Below are 26,989 nucleotides of genomic sequence, written 5' to 3' on the forward strand. Positions count from 1 at the left end.
TGGTCCTGAGCCTTGACAGTTGGTAGCAACACATTTGGAGAAATTACTTGACAGTACAACATATATATTTTTGAATCCCACATTTCCATTAAAATCCAAAAGGGTGTGTGCGATAACGATTCTTTCAAAGTTGTACAGGAATTACGAAGGTGTGAATCGCTGCAGGTGACCAGGACACGCGTGTTCACCAGGTTTCACATTCAAAAAAGAAGCTAGCTAAAGAGTTTGTTGTCTTTGCTAACGAGAGCTACAACTTCTGTACTTCCTGTCTTTGTTGGAAGTTGATGATGTCATCATGTAGTGGACAGCTTGGTCAAAATCAATGGTTTTTACAGCGGCTCTGGTGGGACTGACCTGAAAATGAGGAAAATCCCTCTTTTTTACTCTATTTTAGGAGTAATGACTAAAGAGGAAGAGACTTGATCATCTTGATCATTTAGAAAAATTATTTTGATCTGTCAATGAAAATGAAAAAAAAAAAGGGGTGTGAATGAGTGGAAGAAAATGTGTAGTCCACTGTATGAAAATAGTGTTCATTTCATTAAAAGACACTGCGTCACAGACGAGACGCAATTGTAGTCTTTGAACCATTTACTGCTCAAGATTCTCTTCATAAACTTTAGCGCTTCTTTTTAAAGGAATTATTTGAGTACCCAGCAACCTTGGCCAGGATTTTCCTGTGTGGCTTCCTGACAGTTCACCTTGAAGCAGCGAGCTCAGGCTCCTGACACTGACTCTGTCGGCTCATTTGAAACGTGGGGAATTCCTTTGTTTCACCAAGCCCTGGTAATATGTTAAGACCTTCCACTCCACAATGCCCAATTGAGGCAGTTTAAAAACTAAAATATCTGGCTTTGGTACTCAGTCCTCCAACACAAGAACATTTGGAGGACAAGCTGATGGTGACTCATTTCCCACAGGTTAGGGTTGCTGGAAAGGACCTGCAGCTTTGGCAGAGAAAGGACGCGCCCTAAACCGGCTCTGCTGCGCGCGTATCTTGGTCCGTCCACGGAGCTCAGACTTTGTGTTCCCAGGTTCCTTTACTTTCAGATGAGATTTTCAATTCCCATAAATACATTAAAGTAAAATGCAATTTTATACAAAAAAACGTCAACAAAATAATGTGCATTTTTTTTGTGGTCAACATGATTATTCAAGTTGTTTTGGCAAGAGTGACTTTGGTCTGTGTCATGCTGTCGATCAAATATTTCATTGGAAGCTAAATAAATGTATGTTTAATGCATGAATTAAAAAAAAGGGGGTTGTTTACAAAGAAAGAGATTTCTTTAATGGTTTATGTGTCAATGTAACCCCCACCCACACACACACACACACACACAAATCTGCAAAAAAAATCAGGATTTCATTTGTTTTGCGTGTGAATGCATTCGATACAAACGTAATATGATGATGATAATAATAATAATAATAATAATAATAATAATACGATGTGACCCGGAGCTCAGACACTATCGGTGGTTGTATTCAAAGTCATATTTTTGGGATAAATAGAAGAGAACCAGACAGTAAGAGGCCTGACTTCCAAAGGACGGCTGAAACAAACTGCGCCTCCATCTCAGCAGCTTGAGCAGATGTTTTTCTCGGTGCGGGCTGCCTTTGCCTCCCTGTCCCATCTCCTCTGTTTTAACCCCCTATACATCTTAATTATGTCCAAGCCTTTGTTCAATTATAGCGTTCTCTTTTACATCTCAACATGTTTCATTTGTCCATCCTCCTTTCCAACTAAAGAGATAAGCTCCTGTCTTTCTTTGTACTTACTAAATGCAGGAATGGAATATTCCTCGGGCCAGAGGAAGAGAAACTGAGACAAAGTAATTATCTTTGTTCATTACATCCCAGTCGACCAGCCAGAGCGTTTTTTTTTTCTTCTTCTCAAAAGAGTAAACAGACTTATTCAATTTTGCTGCAGTCTACATTAAATGTTTAAGAGCATTAAGGGAGTGGGTTACTATGTGGAAAGTGGTTTTAAACTTCTTGCATTTATCACACGGCAAGTATTCATGAGCTTTGAGTAACAGAGCACCAGCAAAGACTGAAGCCCAACTACATGCATGGCAGAAAGGAGCTGATTCATTCCATGCCTTGCTTTTGATGTTGGTTGTGATAATCGCGGGGACTCACGGCAGCTGTGGTATTGTTGCACTAAGTAGGAGAGCACAGAGGCCAAGGAGGTTTAAATTAGACATTACAGTACATGTATGCTTCCGAGAGTTTTCCCCGTGACACTGCTGAGAGACAGAACAAGGACTCGCTGGTCTTTAACATTCTACACTCATCTGTCTCCTGATGGGCCTATTGCCTTCATCCTCCCTCCTTCACCATCCCCTCTTCATTCCTACACACACTCCTGTCTTCATCAGTTTCCCCTCACCTTCTGATTTTGTGTCTCTGGAGCGCAGAGGAGAACAAAGAAAGGGAGACATCCAGAAACAAAGGGAGGCAGAGGATGAATTGGACATGACGTGGAAGGTTGTTGCTTGGCTCCCTGTAACAGGTGCCTCACTATCGCTCTGAAGGGAAGTCATCTCACCAGTGACAACAACACAGCATCCACACAATCACTGGTTTCATCTGCTTACCTGAGTTAGTCTGGCTCACGCAGGTCCCGATGGCTCTGGATTCTCAAAACATCATTTTTTTCCTCTCACTGTGGCCATAATACTGTCATACTTTTGCAGTGATGGGAATAACGGCGTTACTTTTTTCAGTAACAGGTAATCTAACTTAGTACTTTCTCTGTCGTTACAACGCCGTTACCATTAACAACACGCCGTTCCTACGCGTTACTGAAGCTACTCATTGATGCTGTCATCCGACTCAGCTCACACACACATGGGAACCGCAAATGCGTGTGTTTTTTTTTCTCTCCTTTGGTGAGGGGGGTGGGGTTGAAATAACCGCCCAAGTAATGATGATTGGCTAAGATAGAGTAAGATTTCATGTTGAGCCAACAACAGACATCAGGTGGGCGGGTTTTTACACACAAACCCAGCACGTAGCAGCACACACACACAAACTATCAGAGATGGCGAGTACGGAGTCGCTGGGGAAGACGGCGTTTTCAAGATGGAAATATAGGCTCTACTCTAACTTCATGGAGGTTAAAGGTCATGTTGAATGTAGGCGATGTCGTCCCAGAGCAAAGAGGCTGTCGACGTCCAATGTCAGCAACTCCAGTTTAATGAAGCTCCTCTCGACGGCCCAGGCTTCTACCAAACTAGAGGCCAGAAACACCGCTAATGGTGACAGCCAGCAGGTGCTGCTAACGTGAGCTCCGCTAACAAAGAAGGACAGGAGCCATGCGTCCAAGCAGCCACAGCTGGATTTTAGGAATAATTAAAAATCCAAAAGAAAAAAGAGTAATGCAGTAGTTACTTTCCCTGGTAACTAGTTACTTTCATCGTGGAGTAACTAATTTACTTTTTGGGAGAAGTAACTAGTAACTATAACTAATTACTTTTTAAAGTAACGTGGCCAACACTGTACATATAAGATAAGCTCTAATATTTACACGCACACACACACACACACACATTTATCAGTTTTGAACGGTTCCATCTGGACCAAGTGCATTTTTATTGATGGACTCAGTGAGAACACTGCGTACTCATGTTCTGTGGCGGTTTATGCATTTTTTTTTCATGCTGCTCCTTGTTTTCTTGTGCTCAAGTCAGTTCCTGTTCTATTTTGACATCACTTCCCACCTGTGTCTTTGTACTTCCTGAATATAACGTGGGTTCACTCTGATCTTGAGGTTCTGACTCGAATTTCTGGTGTTGATTTATTACCTTTTCTAATGACATTATAACTGCATCCATCCATCCAGCCACGCCTACGGTCAATTTAGAGTCTGGATTAACCTGGTCCCCTCTTGATGTCTTTGGACTGTGGAGGAAGCTGGAGTACCAGAGAGAACCCACGCAGGAACAGGGAGAACATGGAGACTCCACACTCCCTTTCTTCAATAAATTATAAAATAACTGAACGTCTCCTCACTGTTGACCTGTAAGTTCTGTGTATGTAAATGCCATTATTGTAAGACTTGTGAAAGGATTCCTCTCCAATTCATTAGTCATCCGAAATCACATACTCCCCTTGGCAAACCTATTCTCTCCATTCTCCACACACACACACACACACACCTACATGCACCCCCTCCCGTCATGTTACCCTACCGTGACCCCAGTGGCCTTAATTACAACATGTACAAACCCAACCTCAATCCAATTTCCAGACTTCATCCACAATGCCCCAAGATTAATGCCCTATGGGCCAAATTTGATTAAGTTCCCTTCCAAGTGTGTGTGTGCGTGCGAGTGTGCATGTGTGTCTCCTGCTCTTGCTTTTAATCCTAGCTTAATAGATCTAACTTCAGAGTGTGTTAACCTCAGCGAGGGACATCTTCATCATGCCCCATCCCTTCAAACTCATCTTCACCAAGTGGTCATCCATAATTACAAACATCTTGTTCATCCCTCCCACAATCAGCTAAATATTACCTAAAGTTTTTGAAACTCTGACTTCCAGTCCTGTAACTGGAAGAGGACATTCTAACCAATCATTGTTTCATCCTCACTGACAAGTCAGACTTTATGGGTGTGTTTGTCTTCGCCTTTGGTGGAGATTTTTACTTTAGTGTTAATAGACAATGAATTCAGGTCCCCTTTATAAATGCGCCCATCTATTCCAATAATGCCAGCCATCCCTTTACAATCTCGTTGCATCTTGTCATTCATGGTGACATTTCCAGAATGTAATTGCTGAACTGATATGTCCCTGTCAGTGGTGTGCTGGCTCTGCACCAGGGCATGAGGCTGGATGGACTTGCATAAGGAAGACTCAGAAGTTAAGTGTGGTTTTTGTGAGTGCTTGACAACTGGTCGTTTGCAGGAGAGGCACTGAAGCTTTTCGACAAGTTGTCTGGTGGTCCCAGCAGCGTCTGAGCCCAGGCTCTCTGACTTTTCATTGGCCTCAAACTTCTGCTGAAACTTCTTACAGCGGCTTTCCACCCACTTCTTCAACTTGTCCAACTCTGATTGGTCCAACTTATGTTCAATCTTTGTGGTCAGTTCATCAACAAGCTTGTGCCAGTCAAGCTCATGAGTCGCCACTTTGTCCAGCAGCTCACGGAACTGATTGTTAAGCTCATCTGTCACAGAGTCAAAATGCAAACAACTCACCTTTAGGTCCAATGCACATTTTTGCAGTTGGATTTCAGTCCCTACCTTCTCTTTGTCTGCTTTCTTTTCCTCAAGTTCGTTTGTTGTCTTGAACAGTTTCTCAATGTCTCTCTGCTGCTGTTGTTTGTCCTTGTGCAGATTGTTAGTGGTTTCAAACAGTTGTTCACACTCAGCTTGAAGTTTGAGTATGTCCTTCTGGATGTAATTCACCTGGTCCACATCCTGATCCTGTGACATGATCTCATCCGTCTTCAGCTGCCTCATGTCCTCCTCCAGTGTCTGCACAGCAGTCACAAGGTAGTGTATTTGCTGTGTGAGCTCTGAATCCCAACTTGCCGAGGTTTTGCCGGACAATTTGTCAAAGTGCCCCGGGGCCTCTGCCTTATTTAACATGAGCTGCTGCAGGGTTTCTTCAGCTTCTTCATCATCCAGCTTGAGCTGTCTAGGCATCTTTTTATCCTCCTCACAGGGGGAGGACAGGATGCTGGGGTGAGAAACATCTATGTCCAAAGAGGTCAGGTTGCTGTCCAAAGTGGAGCCTGAAGATTCATCAACAACCCCCGGATCCTTCAAGGTTTCTTTCTCAATGGGCATGTTATCGCACACAATGGGGCAGTTTGACTCCTCAGAGTCTTCGGGCCACTGGGATGTGTACCCCATCTGTTGTGCGTCGGTGGTTGGTTGAACATCTTCCTGCTCGGTCAACTTCTCCCCTTCATCAGGCTTGCTTTGTAGCATTTCTCCTGGTGTTTGCAGAGCAAACTCAATAACCTGCTGTGAGACTGGGTGATTCAGCTCCTCTGGGTCTGGATACCTTTTAAGTGTCTCACTCAAGTATCTCATAGTTTCCTCCAGAGCATCTACACGTTTGCAAAACTTCTCCATATCAGAGAGACTATCTACCCTACCAGAAGCCTCCATCTGCACCTGGTGGAGCTCCTCCTCCTGATCCTTCATTTTCTCCTCACTGACCCCTTCCTCAATCCCCATCTCAAATGCAATGGAAGCGGTTTGCTCATTGTACCCATCACCCTCATCAACCCCATCCTCATCCCCCATGTTTTGTTTGTGGAGCTCTGCATCCGCCAGAGCCTCCTGCTCTCCTGCAGGGGCATCCTTCAGTGTCAGCTGTGCTCTGTTCTCCTGGGCCTGGTCTGGATCTTCAGGGAGCTCCAGCTGCATCCCACCAGGAGAGGCCTTCTGCCAATTGACCCTCATATCCTTGATTCCCTGATGTTCCAGAATGACATGGAGCAGCTTGTAAAGCCCACTGATGTTTACATTGTCCATGTGTGGCGCTCCAAGTGATATGTTTAGTAGCTCATAAAGGTTATATGTGGGCTCCTCCCCTGACATGTCTGCCACCAGGTTTCTATTTCTCTACTGCGAAAGTTGACTGAGGTCAGGTAGACAGCCGTGAAGTCCAAAAAGATATAATTATAGTTAAAGCTGCCATCAGCCAACCACTGTCAGTTAAGTGCAGTGATGATTCGAGCTCCAAAGTTCAGTCAACTCTTGTCATCCTGAGAGAAAGACTAGTCATTGTGAGGAGATCATAAATTAGTAATCATGAGTGGATGCAGTTTTTTTACATGTGAGGACTCTAAATCATTGGAATCAGTCCAAGTCCAGTCACTGTTTAAGCTAAAAAGCTCTCCAAATACAGTTGAAGTCCCAAGTCCATCCATTTTCAAAGCTAAAAGTCCAGTTATCACCGCCCATCCACATCCAGTTAGCATTTGATATGATCAGAGAGCCAAGTTTAGACACCATTCCAGCCAGCAGAGCAGCACTAAGTCCAGTTACCAGTACAATGTTCCAATCAAACATGGTTAGAGTTTAAACTACCGTCAAACAAGGCAAGTGTGAGGCATTTATAGTTTTGGTTCAATGCTCTAGTCAAGTTCAGTCATCATGACAGCTTCCAGTCTAATCACTCGAGCTAAGTTACTGATCTCACATGAGGGATTAGTTTGGTTGACTGACTGACATGACTGGTGTGGTTATTTTGTTTGTGTGTTTGCAAGCAGGAGAATGAATGTCCCCACAGACATCCAGTGCACATCGCACTTGGCATGACTGTTAATGTAAGGGCTTTCATCAGTGGGCCACAGACTCAGTCTGCATGGTTTTACCTCATTGAGTCATAGGTTGAGTCAACAGACATTTTACTTAATAAGACTTTTTTTTGTATTCTAATGGCTGAGATGAAAAATTAAGGGAAATCTCTGAATATATGTATGAGAGGCAGGATTAAAAAAAAAAGACCTGAATGTGACCTCAAAATGTTTTTTTTTGTTTTTTCTTTTTGCAGACAACTTTTGAGCACCAACTATTTGTAGGTCACATTGTGCTTGGGTGGCATCTGAGGAGATTTGGGTTTCTTCCTGATAACAAGAAGAATAAGAACAAGACTTGTTTAACCAACGATAGTGACAGGCGTCAGTCAGTATCAGTCGGGATGACGGAGGTATAGATTGGATTTCTCATAATCTAAGAACGCCTCTGTTCAGCATAGTTTATCACGCTATGCTGTCCACCGCTTGCACAACTTGAGTTAATTAATGCGCATGCAAACACATTCCCTCTGCCACCACCTCATCTTTTGGAAAAGCAAACATGATCTGAGCTTGGCCTTCCTTATCATCCTTTAAAACAGTGAGCATTGCCCAAGTTTAATAAAGCAAGGAACTCTCTTGAGTTGTCTGAAAGGATGTAGTTGCCCCCCCCCTGCTTCAATCTAAAGGTGTGTTCACACCAAATGGGACGCAAATATTTCGCACGTTAAGATTACATGTAAACTCTATGTCGAGAGGCGAATTTGCGGCATGAATGACGCAATTAACACGACGCAAATACATGAATTTCATGTCAACACGGAAGTTGATAATATTCAACAACGTGAATGAAAACAAATGATTAAATTTGCGTTTGGTGCGGAAGCAGCTTGAGTATGAGCACCTCTGAAGGTATTGTGTTTGAGTATTAAGATATCTGGATGTTGTTTCTTGCCACCAAGAGTTGTTGTTTTTTTATTTCTGTGAAGTCACATTGTCATTATAAGTTCAGTCAAAATGATGAAGATCACAATCAGCGTTCTGGATAGCTTTGGTGTTGTCACAGCCTCTCTGTGTGTCGGCCAAAGAGAACTCAGAGTCCAAAGTCAAAGAGATCAAAGCCAGAGATTTGTCAGCGCACTTTTCTGAAATTAAATAACTCATGACCTCGCCCCTCAAATCGTGTCACTGCCAGGGGAGTCATAAAAGAACAGCAGTATCATGCAGTAGCTGACTGGAAGACAGCACAACTACCCTTATGAAAGTCTTAAAATCCTTCATGGCTTTTTGGCTCACTGTTGTTAATGTTAATGGAATTCAATGCTCACTTCTATTAAGAGCTGGTCCATATAAATAAAGGTTTAACATTTATTCATTGGCACCTTGACTTCACAACTGCCTTCACAACACAAATGAAAACTGAATGCTGTATTTTGTTTGCTCTGTATGTTCCCGTTTATCTCACAGTTGATAACAACTGCACATCAAAGCTAGGGCACATCTGCAGTGATGTTACCTGAGGTCATTCGGTGTTTCGGGTCTTTCGAACATCAGACATCCTCGCTCTAGCGACCCAGCTGAGGACTGCCAGTCCCATGTTGCTCTAGATGCTGGTGTTGGTTTCTTCCCAGCTCTGATGAAGGTTTGAACCTCTGACAGTTTATGACGATACTACATATGCTCTCTGCGATGGTCTTGAGGACCTGGACATGTTGCCATCGGTATCGGCCTTCCCGCAGAGCTTTTGGGCGATTGTTCCCAGTCCAGCCCTTCCTTTGGCCACTGTTTCCACCAGGACTCTATGGCGCAGCCGTGACTCCGCCTGTTCCACTGCAGCCTCAGCTCTCCATTTCCTGCCAGTTCTCACTGCTACCCCTGCTCCAGAGACTTTCAGGTCCATCTGATCCTTCTTTTGTCATACTCCCTGGTCAAAGGGACTGTTTGCATCACTTGGAGGCTCTGGGCTCTGTGGGGTGTTTCCGGGTCCGGCTCCTCCTCTGTCTCACCAAGTACTGGACCAGTGCATTGTGATGCTTGCCCATCACTCCTTGCATGTCATCCTTGTTTGATGAATCTTCAGGCCCTTCTCATTTTTTGCAGATCTTTCCACACAAGCACTCTTTGTTCATTAAGAACAGTGGTATTGGGCACTAGCTACTTGAGGACAGGGCATATACTCTCATAAATCTTAATAAATCTTATAAATATTTTCTCTACAAATCTTAAGATCCTTCATGGCCTTTCGTCTCACTGTTGTTAACCGCAATGGTAATGAAGTTAAATGCTTCTTTCTATGAAGAGTTGGTCCATATAAATAAAGGTTTAACATTTACTCATAGTCACCTTTAAACTGCCTTCAAACAACTTGGAAAAAACAAACAAATGGAAATTGAACGCTGTATTTTGTTTCCTTTGTATGTTTTTTTTTTCTCTTTTAATTCAATACCTGCAAATATATGAAATAAACATTTATCACACATAATGATAAAAAAATTTCATTTCTCACTAACAAAAATTATCTTTGCAACAGTGCTGAGAAACTTTTAGATATATGGATGTTGAAAGTTGACTACATACTGTACCACATTGCTCCCATCATTAGCTTTGAAAAAGATTCATACTCTATGAATTATAATATTTGAGTGTAGGTGGTTGTGCTTTCAGGTGAAGGCAGCAGTAGATAATGCCAGAAAATGATTTCTTATTTGTCAATTGTGCAAATAATTACATATAATAGCATCATTTGCTTTCATATGGAAATATGTGATGTTTACCCTAAAATGCGAAAACTGCTAAGAGATCCTGTCAGTCGTAGCTCTGTTTCCATAATAATCACCATTGTATTTGTTCAAAGCAATCTGTTGCTTGCTGAGTGAACAGCCCAGTGTGTGGGGCTGGCAGCAGTCTTACAGACAGGACGATAGAGATCAGCAGTGACTGAAGCCTGGGGTTTGTCCTTCCTGCAGCTGTGAAGGACAGCCTTGGGTTTAAGGAGACTGACATTGATTTTCTTGCTTCTGTTATATGATGGCTGAGGCACCTGCTTCTGATCATTAACGTTGCCCAAAACCTTTGTTAAATACATGGCTGTTTCAAATGGATGCACATGTGTGCACACAGAGATTCTAGGAAGGTGGATGTCTGGAAATAAGATGTGCCTAAATCCTTGGGTGAAAAAAGAGCTAATTTGTGAACATGTCATGCGTTCCGACCTTTACCAAATAGGTTTATTGATTTGTCTCTTTGAAGATGTTTTTGGCTTTTCCACAAGGGAACAAACCTTATTAATTTGGCTACACAGTGATCAATATTAACGGTTGGCTTGGCAATGTTTGATGAATATTCAGCTACTTTTTTCAATCAGCTCATTGTGTAAGCTTAATTTATCTTCTCTGTGTTACTGTAGCTATGCTAGAAATTAATACACCTCTACAGTGGTAGCTTGGATATCTACAAAGATGTAAGTAATGCATTGTCTACACTGACTATTTGAATTTATTTTTACAAAACTTTTACCACCTCTTTTTTTGTGTCATTTCAAAACAAGTTATGAAATTTTCTGAGCTACATGCTGTGCCGGATTATAGGTTAAGAGGTATGCTGAGATCAGGGTGTGTCTCCGAAGAGATTGTGAGATTTTCTTATGTCAGATTTGACATTTTTCTGTTCTATTATCTTTGTGCATGTTCATTTCATTACAAGCATTTGGTTGGAGTTAACAGTCCGTTCTGTCTTGGATGGACTACAGCCAAGCATCGGCGTTAAATGGCAGGAGGTTGTTGAAGATGTTATAGGGAGACACAGTATCGGCTGCATCAAGAGGAAGGGATTATAGTTGTGATTCATCAGCTGATGGTAGTGAGCGTATGCTATATCCCTCCTTTGTGTTGTGACATGAACGCGGAATAAACTGGTAAGCATCTTTCTAGTTAAAAATACTTTACTTAAACGTACTAATTCGACTTGGATGAGCTGAAAAGTGAAGGTGAGGATGGCGATAAGTTTGATTGGCCAGAGCGTAAGAGCCGAAGTTAGAGAGGTGGCTGTTACAAACCATAACTGTGTTAAAACTCATGAACACAACCAAGGAAAATCAAGATAGCGAGGAGGAAAGAAATGTTATCATGAAATTCCATAAATATATTTAAAGCATGAGGTTATTGGTCATTTTGGGCAAAGTTCGATATTTATATTTCGAAATCATTGTAGGAGCACCAAACTGCATTCATATCAGTTGAGGTGCAACTGTCATCATTTGTTTTAAATGACTGGGTCATGCAGTTGAACTCAATCATTCAATAGCATTTTCATGACGGTCGAAGCGAAGTAAAATCTGGTCAACTGGACGTAAGTTTATCTTGAAGACGTTTCACCTCTCATCCGAGAGGCTTCTTCAGTTCTAGTGAAGAGTGTGGAAACTCCAGCTTATAAACCTATGTGGGAGTGGTCAGTGCTATTGTGGTGGAAACGACCCTCCCGAGACTCACCTGGCCTCCCCAAACGACAGTCGTTGTGCGGTGTCAGGGAGTTTCAGGGGTGGTCGTTAGGGAGTTTCACCGACCACTCAGATGCTAATGGGCTGTGCTGGCATCAGCCGTTCCACATGGGTCTTTCAGCTGAGCTCTTTGGGGAAGTTTTGAAAGGACTTGGTTGTAAATAGGTGAAAGGAAATGTCGCAGTCCACCTCCTCTGTTCAAAGATGGTTTCTCTATCCTGACGTGGATGGCTTCTTTAACTCCTCTTTCAAACCATCTGTCCTCTCTGTCGAGGATTTGGACATGGTCGTCCTGGAAGGAGTGGCTTTCCTCCTTGAGGTGGAGGAAAACCGCTGAGTCCTGTCCTCCAGAGTTGGCTCTTCTATGTTGGGCCATGCGCTTGTTGAGGGGCTGTTTGGTTTCCCCTATGTAGAGATCCGTGCAGGCCTCACTGCATCTGACAGCGTATACCAGATTGCTTTTCTGGCTGTGAGGGGTGGGATCTTTGGGGTGAACCAGTCTTTGTCTCAGAGTGTTGTCTGGTTTAAAAAATGACGGTGCATGTCAGAGCATTGACACCAAGACTTTGTGATGCTTGACCATCATGATACTGTGTTTGGATTTAACGCCGAGGATGACTGCGGCTTAGGCAAGGGATGGCGCCTGGGGAGGGTATGCAGGAGGGAGAATGTGACACATGCAGGTAAGAGGATGTGATGAACGCAGGAGGGAGAATGTTATGCAGGCACACAGGAAGTGACGTGATGCACGCAGGAGGGAGATGGTGTGTCACATACACGCAAGAGGGATGATGTGATGGATGCACACAGGAAGACATGCATAAACGCAGGGGGGACGATGCGAGGAGGATTTGATTTATGCATACAGGAGGGAGCGCATGATGCAAAAAGTGTGCTGTCCTATCATGTCATGTAGCTTGTTCATACTTTGGTCCCTGTCCATTATATATCAGTGAGTCCAGCGACCTAGACTCCTGCAAGAACTCACAAGACAAACAATGTGGCAGTTGTCCTACGATACCAGACGGATATTCAAGGGGTCTCGGTCCTTGTCCTACCCTTAGAAAAAGCTTTGGAACCGACATTGTTGGTGGCATTTCTATCAAATGCAGTCCAGGTCAAGTCAAGGAGTTCGTGAATGGAATTAGTGCTACTTTTGTGGATAAGATCATGTCTGATTTTTCTATTCCTGTGTTAGGTGTAGGCGAAAAGAAGTGATTGTGACTTGAGCCCACATCCTGTAAATCATGCAGTATGACGATGGAGGTGAGGAAGCACACAAACCAATAAAGGTCAGAACATTCACTGGCTACTGCACTTGTTCACACTCTTCGATTGTATAATCTTTGCTTTAACACTGTGGACAGTCCTCAGTAAGAGGCCAGCGGCACAGAAAGGTCAACAAATGAGGAGAACAGAACTGTGAAGGGTAGACACTCCTCACTTGGAGGCCAGCAGCAGAAAAAGGTCAGTGAATGAACAGAACACAACTGGGAGGGATGGAAAAGAGTAGGACTAGAGCTTGGTGCACAGTTAAAGATGCATTTCATTCCAACAAGTACACATATTTGCATGAAATAGCCACATCAAATATACGTTGCAGATGATTGGAACACTTCAGAAAAAACATACCCAGCTGTTTTAGATGTATTTGTGCTGTAAAAGTACTACACCAAAGCAACAGAAGGAGCCCTTTCTGCTAACAGTTTATACCAGAAATGGAATAGTAGCCCTTTCAAAGAATCTGATTGCCAAACAATGGGAATGTCAGCAGAGTGGTGACAAAAACTCTGCACATTCGACAACACTTTCACCTCGATGTGTTAGTGGATGGGAGTGTGGACACACATTGCTTTTGACCAGAAAACACATTTCCAATAGAATCAGCATTTTTGTTGTTGTTCAAACCCAAGCAGAAGGGATAGCAGAAAAGTGTTACCTTCAGCCCCAGGGTCAGGTCGTCGGGGGTCAAAGGTGGTCAGAGGTGAAGGTCCAGGACGTGAGCCATAGGACAGGACAAGGGGTGGGACACACACATTGGTGGAGGTCACAGCAAATCACAAAGACAAGGCGTAAGGGAGAGGGAGGAGAAGCAGGAGGCACAACAACAAAAAAATGCGGAGATGTGGAGGGGAAGGGGGGAGCAGTAGGGAAGGATGTTGCAAAGGGGTAAAAAAGACAGGCGCATTTTGAGAAGAACTTAAATGGCACAGAGGAAAGTTAAGAAGCAGAGAAGGAAATTGTGAGGGAAAGCAGCAGTGTCAAGGGGCTGGAGGGGGAAGAGGCTGAGTCAATTCCTCTAAAAAAAATAAAAACAGAACCAAAAAGGAATGAACCCATACCTTGGTCGTTTAACGTCAGGTGCGCCAGACCTTGAAAAGGGAAAAATAGAAAAAAAGAACAGAAAGAGGAAGAAAAGAAGGTCATAAAAGGCACGGGAAGAAAAAAAGCATTGTCACAACGTTGGACTGCAGTTTGTGACAGACATCCTGGGGCAGATTTGGATGTCAGAGTTTAAAATCAAAGGCAAAAAACTAGAAAGAGAGACAAAGAGAGATAAAGAGAGAAAGAGAGAGAATACTAACAGAAAACAAGCAAACACTTTTTTGAGTGAAGTGTGGGGGGTTTAGAAAAAAAAGCATTTTCATTTGGCGCAACCCCCGAAGGCTATTGCTCTCTCAAATGCTTTTTTTTCCCTTGGAGTACTTATGGAACACAAAGAGAACTGTTTGGCAAAAAAAAGGCTTGAACTGGATTTCTCATTTCTTACTGTACTCAAATCATGAAAGACAATCTGAGCTCTGCAAGGTCTCACACGGAGGAGGTCACGGAGATAAACCGTGAAAAAGGCTTCAGGACACAATGTTTTGTGTTGAATGTAGAAACCAAAAAGCCAAAGATTGTTCCAACACACATGTACAAGAAAACAACAGCAGCTGAAAAAACACAATCACCTTACTAAAACAAAGTGAACATTACTCAGAAAAGACATCCACAAGGAGCTTCCGTATGCGTTGGTGAAGGAAAGCTAGCATCAAGTAACTTCTGGATCCACAAATAATAACCAGCAAGCAATTTCACACATGGTAAGAAGCCGTACATGCAAATATATTCACAATTTTCGGATAAATTAATCATAACATTTGGGATTCATGAGAAAAACAATGACATCAAAACACCTCCGCCGTCTGGTCAAACACAATTATCAACTCAGCTGTGACACAATTGCTGCAAAAATTGCAGAAGGAAGAAACGACAGGCTGAGAAAAGTAGAGGGAACGAAAGGATATTACTGTCTACAGGGAGTATCAATGCTGATTTATTTATGGATTTATTTATCTTTTAGTCCTATGATAATCCCTACCTGAATGGCCTGGGGAAACAACACATGTACATAATTTATGAAAAGTCAAATTCTTGGGTTTGTTCGACTAAAACTAGATTTTAAAAATGACACGTGAGTTGGGAATAAAAGTACTCTCCGTGCATAAGCTTCGAACAGCCTCCAGCCTGGCGCTCTCCACATGCTCCTCGGCAGTGTTTTCTTTCGGTTTCTTTGCAAAGAGACCAACTTGATGCTGATTTGGCTTTAAGAGTTCTCAGTTTTCCTCTAATTGTCTTTAAATTCAACCCAGCTGTTGAAAAGATACACAGCTCCTTAACTTGCTCGGTATGTGGGGAAAAAGGTGAACAAGAATAATTGTGAGGGGACATACTGCCGCCTAGTGTCCTGGAGGCAGAGAGCTTTGATGGGCAAATCAATTCCTCCTCTTTCATGTTTACAGGGACGAGGACAGTGGTCCATCCAAGGACCTTCATCGTGCTGGGACATCAGCTCCACTGCTATTACACACCTACTGAACAAGACTCCTACTCCATATTACACAAGCATCTTTCACCATAGGAAGATTTTCCGTAAGTCGCCAGACACTTAGAATGATAATCTGAGTATGTCAGTTGTACAATGAAACAATTTCACCTTGTGGCTGTCAGAGTTAGTCTATATCACCAAGAACTCTGGTTTCTTCTAATCAATTAGACCAAAAACACAAAACAAGTTAGGGTCCTGGTTAAAAAATACCTGCATTTGGCAAAATAAAGCACTACATGATACAATCCACCAGTGTACAAAGGATCATGAGGGAGAAATGCCTCGAAGAAGGAAAAATAGCATCCCAGCTGCCAGAGCTCATGTGCTGGCAACACACACCAGGATTAAAGTCCAGGAAGCAAACCGTAACACAGGAAAACAGAAATTGTAAAAATAAAATATGATCTTTGCCAAAGCTTAAAGTAAGGGTTACTCAAAAAACAAATAAAAAAACAACAAGTTCACAAAAGGAACAGCAGACTGGCAAAACTGGATTCAGCCCCAGGCAGAGAGGAATTCCAATAGTTTGTTAGTCTCAAAGCCCCACAAGGTCAAATGCTACCATGTCGGATCTGTCTTACATGATCAATGGAATTTCAGATTTAACTCGACACAACCAGCGAACAGCTCAGTCTAACCATCTCCTCGACATCAAGGAGTGTGGAATCTTACAACATCATGATTCACCGGCTCCAGGAGTCTTATAGCCCTCCAGACTTGAATAGACTTTAGCCAACAGGGATTCAGTTTTGGAACTGACTCATTAAATAAGACATTCTGTACTCACAAATGCCTCTCAAGTATATTTATATACAGATCATATAACCCTTTTGTGGAAAATGATGTGACTGATGGAGTCGGTCAATGAATAGGACATGCGCCGGATCATAAATGCTGAAACCCAGAGCTCTGATGAGTCTCAACAACCTTTCGCTCATCCTCTGGATTCAATAAAGTGCTAAAATAATGACACTGCATCTCCAGAAGGAGAGAAGAGCAGCACCTGCACACTAAACATACAAGAGCTGCGTCTGAGGGAGGAAGAAGAAGCTAGCATCAAGAAAACCAGTTAGCATGAGCATCAGATTATTATGTCATGTGCTCATGCATCATTCCATTTCAATCTGATGACGTCAGCAGGTACAATCACTGCCTCCACCTTCAAACTAATCGGATAAATCCGTTGTTTTTCCCAGCTAATAAAATCCCAGCGATACTTCCCAATAAGTGCAGTAACGACACAAACGGCCAAACTGAGGAAGAAGGAAAGGGTTTTATTTACGCTGTCCAACCAAACATGTTACAGGTAGGTGGTTGGTTATACATCCATGCAACAATCATAGGAAGAGGAAATGCAGGCAGCACCTTTGATGATCTTTACAGTATAAATCTTTTGCAAAGTGCATTGGTCTTCTCACTCAGTTGTTTAGAACATTTGATCTCAGTTGAGTGCACGGAACTGTTGGGACTGTGAGGAACACCAACACAGACCAGCTGAGGTCAAACGCTGGGGAAGGTTGCAGCTTGGACCTGATGGACTGTGGTTGGCCTTGGGACTTTGTTTTTTTACCTTCATATTATTTTTCGTATCTTTTTGGACATGGAATGCAATCGAACCCCGAGAGAGATTCCAGTCTTAACTCCGATTTCCTCTCAAGTGTAGTTACTGTTCTTTGGCTAACGTTGGCATGTCAGTATTTCCAATACAAGAAAAAATCAGGCAGAATGAAGCTTCTATTTCAAAATTCTATTGACACTTACAGGGATATGAGTGCCACCTTTCAAAAGCCCAAACCATTTTTGATCCAAATGGATGGAGAACATCATGCAGTTTACTTTGGCTGTGGATAGGCATCAAAAGCACATTTTACCAGAGTGGTAAGGTACTTAAACACAACCTGGGGGCTGGCTGCTCCTCTGAATGTATAAAACACATCTGTGAGGAGGTAAATCAGAATGCAATGACTACAGAAGCTCACATGACTCGACTAGTTGGTCATAATGTCCTCATTCCTACAAACAGCTGTGATTCAGGGGCAGAGGAAATGTACAGGCAGAGTGTTTTATTTATCTGGCTGCAGTCTGTTTCCTGCCGGCCCCTTTGCAGGGAGTCCAATCATTTTCACTCTGCCTCCCTCTGTTTTTGTTCCCTTGCTCATAATCCATTAAGCAGATAAGGCGAAGACTCCTGCAATGAAATAGAATGGTACTGTCGCTGCATACCAAATCATTCAAATACCCCACTCCAGCCTCATCCAGCTCAGGCAGGGAAACGACAAGGGGCGCAATTTCATGGCAGAAGAAGATGAGAGAAAAAAATGAGTAAGAACAATGCTCAGAGAAAAAGAGGAGAAAAAGGAAGAGTGACGGCAGTCAAATGGCATCTTCACTGCCAGAGTTAATGGACATTTTGGGGCAGGTGTGCGGCATGGTGTTGAAGAAGAGGCAGAAATGTGGTTATTAATTCAAAGGTACTGCTTCTGATGGTGAGATTAGAAAGTGGTAATTGGATCCATGCAAACTGGCAAACTTATTGTTATTTGTTTCATTCAGAAAGACACAAAAACTGCACACAGACACACACACACACTCAGTCCCACAGAGTCAGGTCACTCCATGATGCTGCCTCATCACGATGTCAGACTTGCCAGATCTCGCTCAGCATGTGATGGCTCACTAGGAAGCAGGGTGACAGAGGAAAGAAGTAACTAAGAATGTAAATTACTGGTCCCTCTCTTCTAACTCTACATCAGTAGAACCACAAATCAAACTTAGCCTAAACTGGCACCCCTCCGCATCCATTTCATCCGACCATTTGAATACATCCTCACCTCTGCAGCAAGTACAGATGGAGGTACCTAACGGAACCAGTCCGGATGGGAGAGGAGCTCCGACTGGCTGGTTATGATTGGGTTGCAGATGGAGCAGAGTCATAATTCTGTCATTAGGAGGAGACACGTGTAGGCCTAATCTGGCCCACTCCTCTTCCACTCTGTTTTTGCCATCTTGTCACGGTCCCCGTCTCCACATCCAGCCTTCCATCAGCCAGCTGCAGCTGCATCCTGCTCTGCCACTTTATTCTGCTTTCAGGTCACATGAAGCCACAAGCCACTTTTGTTTGGCAAATAACTGAATTCATTCAAATGGCTGCTGGTGGCTGCAGCACTGGTGCTATAACATGAACTGGATGATACAGACGAGCCGCAAGTATTCAAGATTTGTATGAAGATGAACGAGTGTGTGCGTGAGTGCGTGCGTGCGTGCGTGCATGGCTCCAAGTGAGTTGTGACTTTTATGATTGGTGTAAAAAAAACCTCTGTAGTTTTCAAAATCAATCTCAGATTTTGCCAACATGGACCAAGAGTGAGTGAATCAGAAAGTGTAACTTTTTCATAAAGAAAATGGGGGTACCAGACCCCCAAACTTTTATGGAATTAAGCAACTTTCGAAATTAACTTAATAAATACAATTGTACAAGGGTTTTCTTTAATTGAAGCAGTCCCCCAGAGTTATGTAATGTTTCCTTCTGGAATTACAAAAAAAATATACACTGTAAAATTTGGTTAAAAAAATTCAGGAAATTTGGCTGCTGCACAAAGGAATGTGTGTTTTGGCTTGGAATGAGGACTTGATGAAGAAGATGAAGATGTCTTCATTGTCACATGTAAACTGTACAGTGAAATATGTCCTCTGCTCTAAGCAACAGTTAACGTACCATGAATGTTGTTGATCGAGGGACTGGAGACACAGGCAGATCATACAAACTCCACACGGAGTGGACATAGGACCCCAACCCCTACGCTTCCTCCTGTGACTCGTATTATTAACCTAGTAGTCGTATCTGCGCCTGCAACCGACTGAATGTCAAATCAGATAAAAAGTTCAAAATACATCCATCCATCCACTTTCTTCAGCATATCCTGTTAAAGGTTGCAGGGGGTGGAGCCTATCCCAGCAGCCTTCCCCCTGGACAGGTCACCAGTCCATCAGGGCCAACACATAGAGACAGACAACCATTGGCTCTCCCAGTCACACCTACAGTCAATTTAGAGTCTGGATTAACCTGGTCCCTCTTGATGTCTTTGGACTGTGGAGGAAGCTGGAGTACCAGAGAGAACCCAGCAGGAACAGGGAGAACATGGAGACTCACACAGAAAGACCCCATGCTGCAGCCGGGGCTCCACCCACAACTGTCTTGCTATGAGGTGACAGTGCTGACCACTGCTCCACCATTCCACCCTAAAGTTCAAAATATCAAATGAAATTCTGATAATATTTATAATTAGTTTTTACATGAAGCTGGACACACAGAGTAACCAACAGGAATACATGTCTTGAGCTCACCATGCGTTTTCACCGCTGCATGATTGCCCCGTAATGGAGAAAGAGCCAGCAAAATATCATTAGCATGATGCTTTTGGATCCCCATGACAACAAACTGCAAAACTGTCCAAACATGTGAGCGGACAAATTCTTTATTGTATAATTTGGTAAAATCCACAGCTTCATTATGCTCAGTAATCTAAAAACACTTTGATTTGAGCCAAAACCACACAAACTGTAACCCTCCCTGCACGGCGCTCCCTGAAGGAGCATTCATCACTAAACACTAGACACTGAAAGGCATAACACACATTTCTGGAGAGTAATGTGTTGTGATAATAAATACAAGAGTGCTGGATTAACATTACTGCTCAATTAAGCTTTTATTAAACTCAAACATGCAACATGACAACCCTGATCTCTAATCCTGATTTCAGAATTGATACAGCAACAGGTAGTGCACGTTCTTGAATTACCTTGTTAGACATGAATCCATCAGTGTCTCTCAAATATTCAGTAAATATGATGAACTTCATCATCATCATCATCATCATCACACACACACACACAAACAGATGTGCTGGGTCTCAGAGCAGCAGCAACACCACACAATTGGACGGGACAGAGAAAAATGGTAGCCATCATCATTATCCCCTTATGCACCGCCTTCCCTCTCACTTTCTCTATCCCTCGTTCATCAGATGGACACAGATGAAGTCAGGAGGTAGAATGTGTTTGCTTCTGGAGCCCCTCAGGTGGTGGAACGGCATGTTAAATAGCATCATTCTCAGCAGCACATGGCCACCAGACTTTACATGTCTCCTTAAGGCTCATACCATTCTGAAACAAAAGGGTTTTAGTTTTTTGGATTGACGTTCAGATGGCAAACACTGTAACAGCTGTCTGTGGACGCTGACTGACTGAGTTGAGATGCTCCTGGCCCCTGGGTCATCCCAGGCTCCATGGAGGGAGAAAAAGCAGTTAAAAGGCCCCAACACACAAGATGTGTAACGTAATGCAATGCGCTGTGAATGCTATTGACTGCTTAAGAATTGAATGGTGCAAAAACAGACCAGGGTTGCATTGCATCCTTGCGCATTTCATCTTGGGCTACGCACTCAGTTATGAAAAGATGATCCCAGTGGTCAGCTTGAGATGAACCATGAAGCCGTAGCTACCAACCAGCCAAACATCCTGAGGTTTTCATCAACATGTAAGCGCTTCTTCTACGCCGCGCATCTCCTCGCGCTTCGATCTGATCGAGTGAGATGTTTGTTTCAGACTGTTGGAGAACGTTGTGTGCGCTGGAGTGAGGGCTACGTTAACGTTAGCTTTTAAATGTGCTAGCAAGCAGCGTGGTTCCAAGATAACTGTTGTGCTTTTGGCTACTGAGGCTGCATATACAGTTTTCATTTTTTGATTATCGGGCTGTTTGAGTTAAAACAGCAGAACGTGAATGCTGGAGAGAGTGTAACATTAACGTTAGCTTTAGATTAACACTTTTCAATGGGGTGGCACGGTGGAGCAGTGGGGGCAGGCATATTTTTCAAGTATTATTTGTAAGGTTTTACTCCCTTGGGCTTCACAAAAGAGTGCAGGCCATCTGTCCTTCAGTTCAGCAACTGGAGGAGCTAAATCCACAATGTCTTCACGCCCGAGTGCAAAGGTACGTTGCATTTCTTGATGGGTGGATATCATGTCTCTTTTTATTTATGTCCTCTTGAACTGTTCGACCATTGCAACCCTCTGGGTCTCGAGTGTTGGCCTTGTTTCTCCGTGGGGATAATTGGGAAGGAAGTTAACTTCCCCTCCTCTGGGCCTTTTGATGCTTGCCAGGGATGCCGCAGCCTCTGGATTGGTCCTGCTACGCTTTCCTGCATTCACAGCCACATCCTTCATGCCAGCCTTACTCATTTTGGTCCTGTAGTTGCCCATCTTGAAGCGCAAACTGTTCTGCCATTCCCCCATAGCCTTATTTGGACCCATTTTCTTTTAGACAAGGGTGTTTGCTCACCAAAACATCCATAGCCAAGCTAATCTGTTTGGTACTAGGATATGCTTTATGCTTGTATATTTCAGCAGAAGCAGCACGGTGGTGCAGTGGTTAGCGCTGTTGCCTCACAGCAAGTAGGTTGTGGTTGGAGCCCCGGCTGGGGCACGGTCCAAAGACATCAAGGGGGCACGAGGTTAATCCAGACTCTAAATTGACCGTAGGCGTGGCTGGGAGAGCCAATAGTTGTCTGTCAATATGTGTTGGCACTGCCATGGACTGGTGACCCATCCAGGGTGAAATTCGCCTCTCACCTGAAGGCTGCTGGGATAGGCTCCAGCCCCCACCACCCTTAACAGGATAAGCATTAGAAAATGGATGGATGGATGGATGGATGGACACCAAGAAAACTTCCTGGGAGGAAACATGACCAGCAAGGTTTCACCTCCACTGATCTTGTGACTTCACACAAGAAACTTCCACTCTTAGCTCTCAATCAAAATGGATGCTAATGCTGCTAGCATGAATTGGCATTCGTGCTAATGGCTAACAGTGGATGGACGAACTTTTCAAATGTTCCTCACATTGCTAAAAAGATGTGGAAAATGTAAATTATGTGAGTTTTGTAGTTGCTTGAAAATACAGTTATTAGGATGTTACAGGCTCTACCATGGCCAGTATTCTGCGGTTTCACCTTTGCCTTGCCTGTATATCAGTAGCATGTGCACATTTTTCTTTTAATCACTTTTAATCCACTGAAGGTTCATTTGTTCAGAAATCGTTCAGCTAGAAAGAAGAGTGGTAGGTGGTGAGGGTCATGATTTGATGGTTGAGAGGGCAATGCACTGTCATCTAAGGGGGCATTTAAGACAGAGGGAAGTGGTGCCATGTCCATTTACAGCTAGGAAGTTTAAAACAAATGTCTACTCAACATACAATGCTCACAGATGCAGAGAACATCAGAATGCATCAGACCGCAGCAGCAGTTGTCGTGCAAAACGTTCTGGATGTTTCCCAAGATAGTGACATTGGACGCGACTATGGGGAGTAATCACATGATGATGATGAAACTGGCCCAGTAGCAGGCACTAGCCCTGAGGGATTAGCAGAGCAGTTAGAGTACAACTATAGTTAGGGACACTGTTTAGTGGGTGTTTTTAGTGTATTTAGTGCTGCTAATGTGTTGCTCTGCCGAGCAAACATCAGGCGAAGACCCCAACTATAGTTGTACTCTAACTGCTCTGCTAATCCCTCAGGGCTAATGCCTGCTACTGGGCCAGTTTCATCATCATCATGTGATTACTCCCCAGAGTCGCGTCCAATGTCACTATCTTGGGAGGGACCAATCCAGAGGCTGCGGCATCCCTGGCAAGCATCAAAAGACCCAGAGGAGGGGAAGTTAACTTCCTTCCCAATTATCCCCACGGAGAAAAAAGGCCAACACTCGAGACCCAGAGGGTTGCAATGGTCGAACAGTTCAAGAGGACATAAATGAAAAGAGACATGATATCCACCCATCAACAAATGCAACGTACCTTTGCACTCGGGCGTGAAGACATTGTGGATTTAGCTCCTCCAGTTGCTGAACTGAAGGACAGATGGCCTGCACTCTTTTGTGAAGCCCAAGGGAGAAAAACCTTACAAATAATGCTTGAAAAATGTGCCTGTATAACCAAAGTAATCAGGAGATTTCGCCTTGCCTTGTCTTTTGTTTTTCATGCAGCTCTACAGTGAATTCCGCAGGATCACAAATCTAAATCTACCATTGACATTCTATGCTTCACCCAACAATTATGCAGCTCAGCTGCTACAGCTCTGCAAAAAGAAGACTTGCATTTTTGGACAGAAGATGGAAGCGAGAAGCGATTATGATGGCATTTGAGGATCAGGTCCTTTTTTTTTATTTAATGCATTACACTGTTGAATGTTAACAGTGAACATCCCCTTGCATACACTGTCTTTGTGTAACAGGACAAAAATGACATCTGTGCAGCTTCAACAGCAGCCCTGGCTGGCCTACCACACTACTTAAATGAGCCTGCTGGCTTAAAGGAAGATTTATCAGAAGTCTTCACATGGTCTACACATCAAAATGGCCATGATGAAGTTGCTGGGTGATGGCTTGAAGACCAACGCGCTGGTCCAGGCTGACATTGCAAGTTCGGGCACTGCCAATTTCTTCATACATGCTCACCACGTCACCAAGACCCATCATGCACACCAGGTCATGGCTGCAAGCTTCTATACACTCCTGCAATGAGCTTACAATGACGAATGCATATTGGATGATGACAATACCATGCCACTTGACAGTGTATCTTTTGAGGAGTGGTGTATTCAGCAAGCAAAGGCTAGTATTCACTTTGACTACTGGTCCAAAACATTGTCATTAGAGCTCCTCATTCTACGGTACATCAGGTCCATCGGAGAAGGCAACTTCCAGCTGTACATGGAATCCCTAACACAGGTTATGCCCTGGATGTTTGCCCTTGATCATACGCACTACAGCAGGTGGCTGTCGGTGCACATCTGGGACATGATGGCTCTTGTGGACACACACCCAGATGTCCTTGCAGAGTTCATGTCAGGACATTTTGTCATGCACAGAACTACCAATGAATTCTCTGCTATGGCAATCAACCAGTACCATGAACAGAATAATGCTATAGTGAAATGTTCTGGGGGGCAATTGGATCGATTGGGAATCCAGGAGCACTGAGACGCTGGATGGTAGCTGGGCCAGAGATTGCAAGGATCACTAAAGAGTTTGAAGAACAGGCAACCAAGCAACAGTGTGAACCTAGTGACTCAAGACAACATGAGCAGCAACCTGCAGTACAAGCAAAATTCAAGGAGGTCCAAGCCCTTGTGTCAGTGCTGGAGGAGATGGGGAATCCCTTTTTAGAACACAGCCAGGATCTTCTAGTCATTGACATGAGAGACAGTGTTCATACTCAAATAGCTGACACTGTAAGAAGAATTGATACCCTTGGTAAGGAGCAGTACACAAAGTTTGTGACTGAAAGGCTGGAAAAGTGCACAACACCTATTACACATCCTCTTCCAAAGAACAAGTTGCCACTGTTAGCAGGCCACCTGTCAAGGTCAAATCAAAAGAGAAGGCACAACTTGCTGCACTGAAGAGTGAGTGTGGTCTTTTTTCATGGCTGTACATCTCATGTCAAACAAGAGATGGAGACATCAACCATTTCTTTTTCCATGAAAACCAGGCGCCACCCCCCAGCTCTGTCAAGTGGAGGAAATCTTCGGTTTGGGGTGAAGGCTGATCTGCTTTGCTGCCTTGAGTCAAATCTGCCCGAAAAACAAGAATGTTCCTGAGGCTGATGCAGTTATTCTAGATGGCACAGCTGTGGTTCAAATGCTGAAACCAAATACATCACGAACATTCCAAGAGTATGGAGAAACTGTTTTTGCACCATACATCTCTGCTCAACTTGATGTAAGCTCCTGTGTTGACCTTGTCTGGGATGTATACCTATCAGCCTGTCTGAAAGCCTCAACAAGACAGAAGACAGAAAAGGGAACAGGGCGTGAGGAGAAGAGTGGCTCCCCATAGTATGATGCCCAAGAACTGGAAGGACTTACTTCGATGTGATGAAAACACAACAGAGTTGTTTTCTTTCCTGACACGAGAAGCCATTCGCCTGCCTGTCGCACAGGGCAAGGAACTGTATACAACAGATGGAATTGAGGTCCTCTGCTCTCCTGCTGACTCAAGTGTGACCTGCCTTGCCCCATGTCTGCAAGAGGAGGCTGACACTCGGCTACTTCTGCATGTGGTAGATGCTCTGCAGAAGGGTTGTAGGAAGGTCACCATTCATACAGTTGATACAGATGTGGTTGTATTGGTAGTGGCTTCATTTTGCCAAATAGCTCCTGATGAGCTGTGGGTTGCCTTTGGTGTTGGGCAGAGCTTCCGATTCATTGCTGTTCACCAAATCGTTGCCACAATGACTCCTGCCAAGTGCCTCACTCTCCCTGTCTTTCATGCTTTCACTGGGTGTGACACTGTCTGCTGGCCGAGGAAAGAAGACAGCCTGGAAGACTTGGAAGACCTTCCCAGAGGTCACAGATGCTCTGCAGGAACTCCTGGCCATGCCAAGTGAGGTCAGTGACGGATCACAGTCACTGATAGAACGAATTGTGGTGCTGATGTACGACCGAACCAGTGAATGGATGGAGGGTAACGATGCCAGGAAACACCTTTTCTTCCAGAAGTCCAGTACCTGGGAAAACATCCCTCCAACCCAGGCAGCCCTTAAAGAGCATATCAAGAGGACTTGCTTTCAATCCAACCTGTGGAACCAGTCACTGGTCTTGGATCCAAAGTTACCAGAGCCATCTGACGGGGGCTGGATAAAAGAATCCACTGGGTGGCAACCATTCTGGACAGCTCTCCCTGAAACAGCAAAATCTTGCCAGGAGCTGATCTGCTGTAACAGCCAGAAAGGGTGCACTGGACGGTGCTTGTGTGTCAAAGCTGCACTTGCATGTACAGAACTTTGTTTTTGTTCAGGAGACTGTGTTAGGGTTTAATGATTCACCATCGTTGTCCAAGAATCCAGGAAAGTGCAAGGGTAACAGGGTGCAGAGGGAAGACAAGTATCTGGGCAGGGGAGTCAGCCAGGGGTGAATAGGTGGGGAACCCGGGGGCGCTAACCATTACTAATAGACGGTTAAGAAATGTGATTATTTCCATTACGTGGCATTAAGGACTGTCCATTTGCCATTTCTCCATACGCTGGTTATTTTTTGTTTTGTTAAGAAACTGTGTGTTCTATGACAGGTGCAGTATGACATATAAGTTATTATCATAATTCTGATTTTCATCATAAAAAAACATTTCACTCATTGCTTTCATTATTTGGAAAATAAACCACCTTTTGCCTCTCTTTTTCTGGATAATTTGACCTTGAAATTGATCAAAAGGCATTTTTTGAAATTATACTGGTCTCAAATGTGTCACCAACTCACCGGGCACCCAAAAATCAGGAGAAAATGGAACCTTAATTGTATTTCACTGCGTTTGGT

General features: G+C 43.7%; 1 protein-coding gene across 8 annotated transcripts in view; it reads right to left on the minus strand.

Moving 5' to 3' along the window:
- The window catches only part of nrxn2b (neurexin 2b), a 659,388-nt gene that overhangs the window by 461,686 nt on the left and 170,713 nt on the right, over positions 1–26,989 (minus strand). For 6 of the 8 annotated variants that reach the window (XM_086197055.1, XM_086197054.1, XM_086197049.1 and 3 more), the window contains exon 4: positions 14,096–14,125. The exons of the other annotated variants lie outside the window; for them this stretch is intronic. In XM_086197055.1, coding sequence (XP_086053181.1) covers positions 14,096–14,125 — 30 coding nt within the window. The remainder of the gene's footprint in view (positions 1–14,095; positions 14,126–26,989) is intronic. 8 annotated transcript variants of the gene reach the window in all.

This window comes from Aulostomus chinensis, chromosome 24 (assembly GCF_037954235.1).
Source record: "Aulostomus chinensis isolate RoL2024-O1b breed Wild chromosome 24, RoL_Achi_v1.0, whole genome shotgun sequence".
Lineage (NCBI taxonomy): Eukaryota > Metazoa > Chordata > Actinopteri > Syngnathiformes > Aulostomidae > Aulostomus > Aulostomus chinensis.